Source organism: Mus pahari, chromosome 3 (assembly GCF_900095145.1).
Source record: "Mus pahari chromosome 3, PAHARI_EIJ_v1.1, whole genome shotgun sequence".
Classification (NCBI taxonomy): domain Eukaryota; kingdom Metazoa; phylum Chordata; class Mammalia; order Rodentia; family Muridae; genus Mus; species Mus pahari.
Genome location: NC_034592.1, coordinates 86,718,499 through 86,729,525, shown reverse-complemented (window position 1 = coordinate 86,729,525; position 11,027 = coordinate 86,718,499). Strand labels below are relative to the sequence as shown.

At 41.1% G+C, this 11,027-nt stretch overlaps 1 protein-coding gene across 1 annotated transcript in view; it reads right to left on the bottom strand.

The window, feature by feature from the left end:
- The window catches only part of Pamr1 (peptidase domain containing associated with muscle regeneration 1), an 87,892-nt gene that overhangs the window by 6,293 nt on the left and 70,572 nt on the right, over window positions 1-11,027 (bottom strand). Inside the window, exons 7-8 of the mRNA XM_021193091.2 lie at window positions 2,710-2,922; window positions 996-1,062 (exon numbers count right to left, since the gene is read on the bottom strand). Of these exons, the coding sequence (XP_021048750.1) occupies window positions 996-1,062; window positions 2,710-2,922 (280 nt within the window). The remainder of the gene's footprint in view (window positions 1-995; window positions 1,063-2,709; window positions 2,923-11,027) is intronic.

Sequence of the window (11,027 nt, the reverse complement as noted above, 5' to 3'; positions counted from 1 at the left end):
AGAAGAAGAAGAAGAAGAAGAAGAAGAAGAAGAAGAAGAAGAAGAAGAAGAAGAAGAAGAAGAAGAAGAAGAAGAAGAAGAAGAAGAAGAAGTCAGGGATGCCAAGATGAAATCAGAATCATGGTGAAGACCATAGAACACCAGGTAATGGAAACAGCCTGATGTGGTGTGAGGACACATGTGATGTTACTAGTTTTATTTCAAATGATAACCAGGGGGTCTGAGGATGTAGTAGTAGAGTATTTATCTAGCATAAAAGAACAGTCAGAGATGATCTCTCTGCTAGGTGAAAAAGCAGAGAACTGAAGGGTGATGGTGGGGTAAGCCTCTGAGATCCAGTAGAAACAGTTACCAGACTGAAGGAGCCACAAGTTTAACTTTTCTCAAACAGAATTATACTTGAACTGGTAGAAGGAAACCTAAAAGATCTGTGCACCCGCAGTAGAGTGGCCTCCTTTCTCACTAGCAGGTAGGCCTTAGCTTTCCTCCCAACAAGAACACTGAGTATACGAAAGAGTTCATGTCTCTCATCAGAGTTCATGTATCTCTTATTGATCCTTTATCTCTAGCTCCTGGGCTCCATCAGTCTGCCCCATCTGATTGGTCAGCATCAGGACCATCTTCCTAACCCCTAGCTGGCCACATGATTTAGCAGGATTGTCAGTTCCTAGAAGCTGCCATAATAAAGAAGCAGCCATTTCAGGAAGACTAAAATATTAGAATCCAACTCCTCAAAGATCATTGGGGAAGCCTTGCTTCTTCTCACCAACCATCTGCTTTCCCACGATCCAATAAAACTTGTACTTCTTCCAATAGTAGCTTCCTCTTAGCCAAAAGCAGCTGGCTAATGAGCCTCCATCTAACAAGCCCCATTCTTTCATGACCAGTTAGCACTAAATGTCCCTTAGAAATGCCAGGCTCTCTTTGGCCAAATGCAAGTGGAGAAGGGAAATAGCCATTCGCCTTGAAAGAGGAGTTCAGGTGCTTGGCCTCACCTTGACTGAACCTGCATCGAAAGGACTCTCCTTCTCACCAGGTCTGAGATCTTCGGTTCCCGGCAGGCTAGAAACAGATAAACCATGCTGTGTGATGCTTTTCCATCTTCACTGGTCACATCACACCATCCAGAATAACACCTGACACCATGCATTCATTCACAGGTCTCAGGCTGTTGCGTGGGTTAGAAAAGCTTCAACAGCGTACTTAGCAAGATGCCAGCTGCTTTTCCCCTGGGAGCTGCTACTATAGAACTCAGGAGTCTCCTCTGAAAAACTGTTCTTCCGAGGAGACTTGGGACAGTGGCAGCTAATAGATTAGGGCCATCTGTTCATGGGAATGGTGTCAGCAAACTAGATCATAGTGGAATAAAACTCAAAGTGAAGGTTCCAAAATAGAGCCCACAGAGGGAATTAGGGAGTCCTTGTTTAAAACCAGACTGCAGTGCCAATTATAAATAAGTCTTGAGTAACCAGTCATTCCTTGTCCTGTCTCTGCAATGAAGGTCCCTAGCAGTCACCAGAGGACAACTCGGAGCCCAGTTTCAATTCACTGAAATCTTTCTTTTTTTCTTCCAGGGAAAACGAATCCTTCCCATCTTTCTTTCCCAATCAAGCAGCCAACATTTGTCTAATTAGCAACTTAGAGTACTTTGGTTGTATTAATTTGTAAGAGGAAAGTAGACAAAAAACCCTCCAAGGACATATGCAACACCGTTCCCATACTTAATGAAATAAAACCTCAGGCCTTGTGCTGGGAGGAGGAAAGTTGCTTCTGGCAAAAGTCTAAAGTGATTTATCCCTTTCACATTGATCCTTTTTTTCTCTTTCATTCCTTTCCCCGTGGTTCAGGTTGTTGACAAACACTCAGCAGAGAGGGTGATGGATAGGGGCAATGGTCTTGACAATCTAGGCCATGAGCATGCTCTTATTCTCAGTAAAGAAGGCATCAACTCAGAACAATCAATGAGTAAAGTCAGGGCAGAGCTGCATCTCCACTGTGGAGAGCTCCAGCTCCTGACACAACAGTCCAGGAGTTTCTGCTTCCAGCCTATATTTTAAATGTGACTTCCTAGATGGCTTGCCTTGAGCTTACCATAGACAGATGCTTCCACTGTAGTCTATACCCACTTTTTTCTCCTGTCTTTCATCTGGAATATTATCCCAGCTCCTCCTAGCATCCTTAAATCCCTCCTGACTGCGACCAACCCTGCCTACGTCACACTATCACCTCTATTTCGGGAATGCTGCTCTCTCTGTTTTCCAAACTACTCATTCATCCATTAGACGTTTGAAGGTCTGCTGTGTTTGGTTTTATCCATCTATATCTGTGGTGTCCCCTCTTATAGGTGACCAGGGACATACGCTTATTGACTCTTTTATTACATACATGACAAAAATGCTTGTCATACATTTTGTCAAACGCTTACAACTTCTGTCCTTGGATTTCCATATCTAAAACCCAGCCTTGGCATCTTCCCCAAACTTCTAATCTCCATCATCTTAGGTAAGATCAGAGTGAAGACTTCTTGGGACCCACGAAACAAGACACAATGTTTTTAAAGGATATTCTCCAAGGTAGGACTTACATATGGTTTAAGGAGGAACCTACAAGAAACCAGTATTCCATGGACCTAAGGCAGGCACTGGATCTGTCAAAGAGTTACAATGACTCTATGCACATCTGCAGAATCCAGAGATGTTCATGAGTTACCTTTCATGCAGACAGGTTGCTTTCCTGACCACTCTCCATTCTGCTGGCAAGTTCGTTTCTCATTGCCACTCAGAACGTATGAGCCGTTACAAAAGAAAGACACAACCGTGCCAATTTTGACATGGCGCTCATTGAGACGTCCAGGACCGTCTGTGATTTTCTTGTACCCATTGACTGGGCCCCCAGGGTCTGAGCAGTTTCTTTGTTCAAGTACTAGAAGTGAAAGGATAAAGGGTGGGAAAGAACTGTTAAAAGTCTGAGTCATCCAGTTTTAGAATAGATTCTTTTCACATTTCGTTGAATTAAAAATACATTGACAGGGAGCCTGCTAACAGCAGTGCTTGGAAGAGAATCCCAGAGAAAATTCATTGTGGAGAAGTATGTGGTAGGCATGTCATATGCTTGTTTCATGACTTATTCTTAACTGAAGAAATCATTCATTAGAAATACAAATAAGTTTGACACTAAATCTGGGTCCTAGATGACATTTGTTTATTTCTTCCCCAAACTGCAGAAGTTGGGCAAGCCTGGACAAATGTAAATAAGCCACCTAGATTTCTCAATTAGTATATGGTGGTTATTATTTTTTGATGGTGATGTGTTATGTGTTTCATTTCCTAACACTTATGCAATTAAACCACATGTTACCATTTTCCTATTTAGAGTGTGTACTCAGAAAGTAGAATTGTTTTGAATCAAGAGTATATATCTAAAATGGATTTAGACTTTAGATTTCAACTCCAGGAAGAAAACAGTATGCTGAAACATTTAGTTTAAAAAACAACCAAGCAAACAACAACAAAACAGCCAGGGTACAGGGTACCAGGTAGTGCTGGAGAGATAACTCAGGAATTGAGAGCACTCTGGCTGTTCTTCCAGAGGACTGGGGTCTGGGCATCCACATAGTAGCTCCCAACTGTCTGTAACCTCTGTTCCAGGAGGATCTAACACCCTCTTCTGGCCCTCAGGAATCAGGCAAGTAAGTGGTTCACAGACATAGATGCTGTCAAAATACCATACATACAAAACAAAATCAAACAAAATAATGCTATACAATTGTAGATCTAACAGCCTCCCTCAATCTCCAAAAATAGCTTTTTATCTGCTTATTTAACATTCATTACAAAGAAATTTCCATTCTTTCATTCCTATAGGACAGAAACAAAGTTGAAAAGGCATCAGCAGCTGTTCAGAACATTTTAGCTATGGCCTAGAAATATTCTATTGGATAAGTAACATAATTGTGTGAAACAGATTATGACACAGTAATGAATATAACCAGTCTAGGGAAAGACAGAGAAACTCGTGAAAAATCGAGCCTTTTATTACTGAATTTGGCACCAAGTTTCCCTTGTTTCTTTCTTTTTAAATATTTATTTGTGTGTATGTACATTTTCTTTGCATATATGTGTGTGTGCTACATGTGTGCCTTGTGCTTACAAAGGTCAGAAGAAGGGGATCAAATTCCTTGAATGAAATTGTTGAGAGCCACCCATAGAACCCTGGTTCTCTACAAAAGCAGCAAGTGAGCCATCTCTCCAGAACTTATCCCTGATTTCTTTTCTGTCATTTCTTCCAAGGCACAGACTCACTCCTCTGGAACAGTCCCTGTAATGCAATCACACATTCAACAGGCCTTGTTTCTGATAACTGCCCCAATCACCTTTCCAGCAACTTATTTACTTGCTCTCAGACAAGAAAAGGATTTCTACTTGGATAATACCTCTAAATTATCCAAAAATCAAAAATTAATAAATATCGTTTCTATATGCCACTTGGGAAGATTTCTGGAACTAACCAAATGAGTGGCTTGACCTTCCTTGAAGACTGTCGATGGGCCATATGGTAATAGATCAGTCATAGTCTATGGGCCTTGGGGTTATGTAACACAATCAACTCTTCTTGTGAGCAAACCTAAGCTCCTATTTTAAGTGTAAGGAAAGGGACCTCACTGAGCAAGCTGTTCGAAAATCCTGAGATGCCAGAACAAGGAAGTACAGTTTTAACATTTCAAGTGGACTCAGAAAACCCCAGTGCTGTGTTTTGGGAATGACACTGGTGTGAGAGAAACAGCAGAGGAAGCAGCAAGTGAGGCTACCTTCATCCAGTCCAGATGTTTCAGTTCTGAACACAGCCGAAAGTCCACTGCTGGGGCCTGGGGACTATAATGAAAGGCAGTGTGTCCCACATATGTTTAAAACTGTGAAATTAGTCATAACATAAAAATTTGGGAGATCTTAAGTCGAGTTACTGGCCTTTCAAGTGAAATGGCCTTTCAGGACTGAAATGCTTAGATCTATGCTTCCATATAACAACAATCGATTGGAGTCCGGAGTTGATAAGCAGTTTTGCCTGCATGGGACAGTTAGTTCTTCACTTAGCCATGGCCCCTCCCAACTAGACTGCCTAGCTGTGGCTTTTACCTAAATCTGTGCCCAATTAGTCAATGTAAGAGCTGAAGTTTGAGCATTTACAAGTGTTGTTCTTCATCTATTTTGAGCTTTGTATATGGCCAAGAGAGACGGGGAGGGATTTAATGCTAGTTCTGAAATACAAAGAACTAAAGACCTCAACTGTAGCCACATCAGCTTCAGCAAAAGGTCAAAAGTCCCTTCTGCTGATGGTTTGGACAGGAAAACATGAGAGCTTGTTTTCTTTCCTTGGAAGAAGGCACTTTCATGGTATATAGATTCTCACATCCTGATTTTACTGGATAGGCCCCCAGGGTATGTACATCTGCTACATTTACCGTGGGTTTGAACACTGAGAAGTTGTTGAACTTATAGAGAAAATAAAGATTTATAATTTTGAAGTCATTTGTGTCTCTCACTAGGAAAGCTTTAAAATAAGAATGAAAGAGAAGCTAATTTGGAATATATCACCACCTCTACCCAGGATGTGAGGGTGTGACTCTATTCCCACAATTCTTCAGTGTATACATCTTATCAAATGACATTTGTCAAATCAGATCATATGTAAACTTTTCATATAGCATGTCTTACTTCTGAACTAAGAAAACCCACAGGTACCTGAGCAGCTGAAACTTGGTGAGACCTTAAGATGGAAAATTCTGAGAACACTTAGTGGACTTAAGTTATTCTATCTATACTGTCACCAGGATGAAGCTAAGCATACTTCAAAGTGATGATCCATCTAAGTGATGATTCAATGGAGTGAATGTGTGTGTCTCCCTCAAAAGCCTTCTGTGGAAATCCCAACTACTCCCATAGTATAGCATTCAAAGGTAGAATGCTTGGGAAGTAATTCGATCATGAGGATAGAACCCTTATGAGTGATATTACTGCCTCTATGAAATGGGGCCCAGAGAGTTTTCTCCCCTGCCTTCCTTCATGGAAGGAGACAGCAAGATTGCAACACCTATAAATTAGGAAGTAGGTCTTCGCTAGACGCTAGACAAGTCATCTAGATGTGAGTGTCTTTATCTTGGACTTCCTAGCCTCTATGACTATGAGAAATAAATATTAATCATTCAATGTATGCCATTCCGTTCTAGCAGGCTCAACTGACCAAGATGGAGGCAAGACCATGTAACTGAAAATCAAAAGAAACACAGACCAAAGAAGGAGAGTCATAAAGCTCTAGATAATGTTGTTTTGTGATACCACTTTAAAACATATCTATGCCAAATATCCTCAAGGACACCAAGGACAAGATGGATAACTTTAGCAGAAAACTATAAGCCTTAAAATATAACCACAGGGAAAAAATCTAAAATGGAAAAGTACAATGATGAAATAAAAAATTCAGTGGATAACTTAATAGGAAATCCAACTAGGCTGACGAGTACTAATAAGCTGAAAGAATACTTATAAGAACCATAAGGAAGCCTAAATGGTCAAAAAGATGAAAATGGATAGGAAAATAAATGTGTATAGGAAAATAAATAAATATGTATGTAAATTGATGTCCCTTCATGAGAGGAAAGAGAGACTTCAACAGAAGCAATGATGGGCTTCCAAACTCAAGTAGACTCAGACTTCTGGGCACCGCATGCAGTGTCTCTACTTTCATAGTTTTAATCCTGCATACTGAAACCTTAAATTTTCGCTCCTGTATCAAACAGCGCCTGGACATTGTCTCCTCCCCCATTCCCTGTATTTTCCGAAGCTGAACACCTGCTTAGGATGCTTTTGAAGCGAGTCTAAGACTTGTTCTGTCCACTGTTGTTTCTCCTCGTTTAGACATCCCCCTGGTAGGTATACAAACCATTGCATCTCATCACAGGTCCTGCCCACAGGCTTCAAAGCAATCTCCAATTCTCTGTGTGTTCTCTTTTTAGAAACCTTTGTATCTCCCCAACTGGACAGATTCATGATTCTTTTCTGTTTGATTTTTTTCAAAGGCTTCATGTCTCATTTCACCTCAGAGGTACAGATATTTCAGACAAAGCCAATAGAGAATTTAAAATATCTCTATCTCCATCTCTGGCTTAAAGGAGCTAGAAGCCCTGCTTTGCTAAGTAGAACATCCCATGATTAATAATAAATGGCACATTGCCTTGTTCCTCTTGATACTCAGCCTGAGGACAGAAACACATTAAATTGAGCATGTCCTTATATGCTAATTCATGAACAAAACTGTCACCAGAGGGGCACTTCTCTGGAATATTGTTTCAGATGAACATTTAAAGACCTTCTATATTCTTAGTCCCTAACTCCCTGAAGAGCACTGTGTGAGGTGGCTTGTTATGATGCCATTTCTCAGGCACACATGTTACAGCTTTGTAACTACTCTCACCTTGAATTCTACAGGAGCCCCCACAGGTTTCTTGTATCCCTGTAGTGACACAAGGGACCTACCTTGTACTTCTCCAGGTGTGCCTGATGCCTATAGCTGGCACCAGCATCCTTCAGCAGACTGTCCTTGAGTATGAAAACTAGCTTGCCCAACTGAAGAGAGCTGAAAAATTATCTTGATTTTTGTCTCATCCTTTATCCAACCAAAGGCTGCCAATGTGGTGGGTCTATCCCTTAAACTTTAATTTTCTCTTTCCAGATCTCTGTGGGATCAGGATTTGAAAAAACACTTGACTGAGTTCTTCCCCTTCTGTTCCCTTACTGGCTGATCCTGGGAGTGCTTCATTTAACAGAAACTAGGTCCCAAAGGCTTGATCCAGGAGAAACTAACCCAGCATTGCTGTTTTCTTAGCCCCTGGTACCAGGGCCTCTCATGCCTTCCCTTCTTGGCTCTGCAAACAGTGATGGGAGTCTAGTAAGGCAATGTCACAGAGCCATCAGCATGTGACACCAGCATGGCTAGGCAATGAGGAACATGGATAGGAAAATAGTAGACCCTTAGAGAAGGGCTTCAGCCTCCATAAACAATCTCATGCTCGAAGCCAGATCCATTCCAGCCAAGCTATTGTACATGAAGGGATCAGGTAGCATAGACAATGGGATTTCTCAAGATGAATAACAAAGACTTGCTTAGGATTCGCCCTGATAGCTTCATGCTGTCTATATAATGTGATTCTATACAGTCTGTGGCATGAAGAGGGCTCCTGCAACGACCAATACTGAAGGCCCAATTATAGATCTGAGTGCTATATTTAAGTTGACTTAAAGCAGATAGAGGTATAGTTTTTCTCCCTTCTGGTTAGTACAATAAGAATCACTACTGACGGCTGAGATGACCGAGGTCAGAGATCTATAAGAAGTGGACATGAAGATGGCAGTATCATGCAGAATGTCACGACCTTACGGCATTGTCTCCAGGAAGAGTGGTTCTTTGCTGCACACTAATAGCACTGTTTTCTAGTGTCCTCTGGGCAATAAGTGACATAGTCTATGACAGAAGGAAGTTCATATTGGAACCACCTCACCATTCCCTGATAGTTAGCAGGCCCTGGGGCAGAGCCCAGCCTTGGAAAGACAACCTGCCCTTTTCCCTTATATCATTATCATATGATATTTCTGTCCACAAAGGAAATATATTTTATGAATGAATCTAGAATTTTAATGTGGCACACTAATCTCCTATGAATATTTAGCATTTTCCTTTTGCTTAGACCTGCAAGCTGTAAGTTCAGATTTTTAAGGAAGCTTGGTTAAAAAGCTGCTCAAGAACAAAGAACCATTTAGTTTGTCTTCCCGAACTTCTTCATGTCAGTCTTTGGAGGACTGAGGGGCTGAGCTATCACATGATACTTAATGAGTGACACCCTCACTTGTGCATCCTTTAAAAACATTTTTATTGTTTCAGAAATACATGCATGAATATAATTCATTTTGATCAAACCTACTCCACATTCCCTTCCCACCAATTTCTTCCCTATTCCCTAAGCCCACCACTTTTCCCTCCTAACTATATGCGTTCTATGTCTCTCTCTGTCTCCCTCTCCCTCTCTCCCTCTCCCTCTCCCCCTCCCCCTCCCCCTCTCCCTCTCCCTCTCCCTCCCCCTTCCTCCCTCTCTCCTGTGGTTAGTGTTGCTTGTATGTGCTTGGGTACAGGACCATCTACTGGAGCACAGGTATCCTTTCAGGGGCTGCGTCCCTGAATAAAATATTTTCCTTCCCCATCAGCCATCAATAGTGTCTCACCTAGGGGTGGGACTTCATGAGCACTTCCCCCATCCATGCTGGAACGTTGGCTGTCTCAATTTTGTGCAGGTCTCGTGCTACTATTGTGAGTTTATGTGTGCAGACTTTTTTTCTTTTTCAAAACAGAAATACAAGTGGTGTTGGTTCTGGCTTATTCTAAAGGCTGTTGTGTGCCAAGCCTCTCCACAGCCTCACTTAAGCACTCGCAAATAAAAAGGACTCATGGCATTCCATCAATTTATTCTTTTTGATCTCCACCACTTATTCTTTGGGTCTAAATTTTACCAAGCAAAATCTTTGTCAATGAAGTAAATCCTGAGCCAGGCTTCTTGTGATCCCAGGGACTCAGGAAACTGAGTGAGGGGACCCTGAAAGTCCCAGACTAGCCTGGACTGTAGAGGAGGTTCAATGTCAGCCCAACTTAGACCCGGTCTCAAAATAAAAAGCAAAAGTTGTCTGGCCATAAGGCCTAGTGACAGAATGCTTCCCAAGCACATATGAGGTCTTACATTCAAACCCCAGACCTATCAAAATAAAAATCTTAGAAGTTCAATTAGATGTTTAAGGGCGTCACTGTAAAAAACTCAGTTTAACTTCTTTAAGCTAACTGACTCAACTCAACTGACAGAGAAAAAGAAGACACAACAAGTGAGGGTGTGGGAGTAAATATACTCACCTTTTTCATTAGCACCAGCTTGCCTGCGACTGATCTTTTTATTCTTAAATCACACTAAAAGATAGTATGCTAACTGGGGAATAAGTTAGGTAACCATGGGGGCTTCAGGTGAATCTGAATAAGGTGTAAAGGACCTCAGCAAACACTAGCTAACAACAGAAATTCACTGTAGTGTGGTAGCAACAAAGGCTCACTCCATTTAGGTAAAATTGCTGGGACTGCCTTGGTACCAGCTCTGTGATCTGAAAGAAAGTGTCTGAATGTACAGATAGAAAGCCACGTGAAACGGACCCAGATTCGAAGTTAGATGTTCTGCCCAGAATGAGTACTGAGGGCTTGTAATTACAATCCCCAGTTTTACCACATTTGTGCCATCTTAGCCAGGGCAGTGCAATGGGACCAATGTATCAGGCACAAGTCCACAAGTGAAAAGGTGAGACACTGAAAAGAGGCTCAGAAACACTTCCCTATGATGGGAGCATCTATCTACCACACTGTCTGGAAAATGCTAAGTGGTATTTTGGATAATCTTGAAGAAGATATCAAGTCTCTTGAGAGACAATATTACCTCTCTCCACAAGTATTGCTGTGGCCTCTATTCATTCCCATGACCTTAAGAGTATGTCTATCTATCTATCTATCTATCTATCTATCTATCTATCTATCTATCTATCTACCTACCATTTATCTGAGTGTCTGTCTGTGTACATGTGTATATGTGTACTCATTCAAAAAAAATCAAGTCTAATAGGTCTTTAAATCAACAATACAGATGTTTCATGCTTTGAGTACCCTTCAAATAACAAACCCTAAAATACATACTACTTAACATTAATTAAAAGCTTATCCAATAGTTTATAAGCACAAGCAGATGATGACGATCTAATTTATTAACCATCATAATTTATCCCTTATTAACAGACACCCAAACATCACTTTTAAACTATCAATGTCACTCCTGCACCCTAAAAGGCCTATGTCCATCTCATAATACAAAATAAATTCACTTCATTTCTTTTTTTTTTTTTTTTTTTTTTTTTTTTTTTTTTTTTGGGATCTACATAGAAACACGGTGCCCTGTC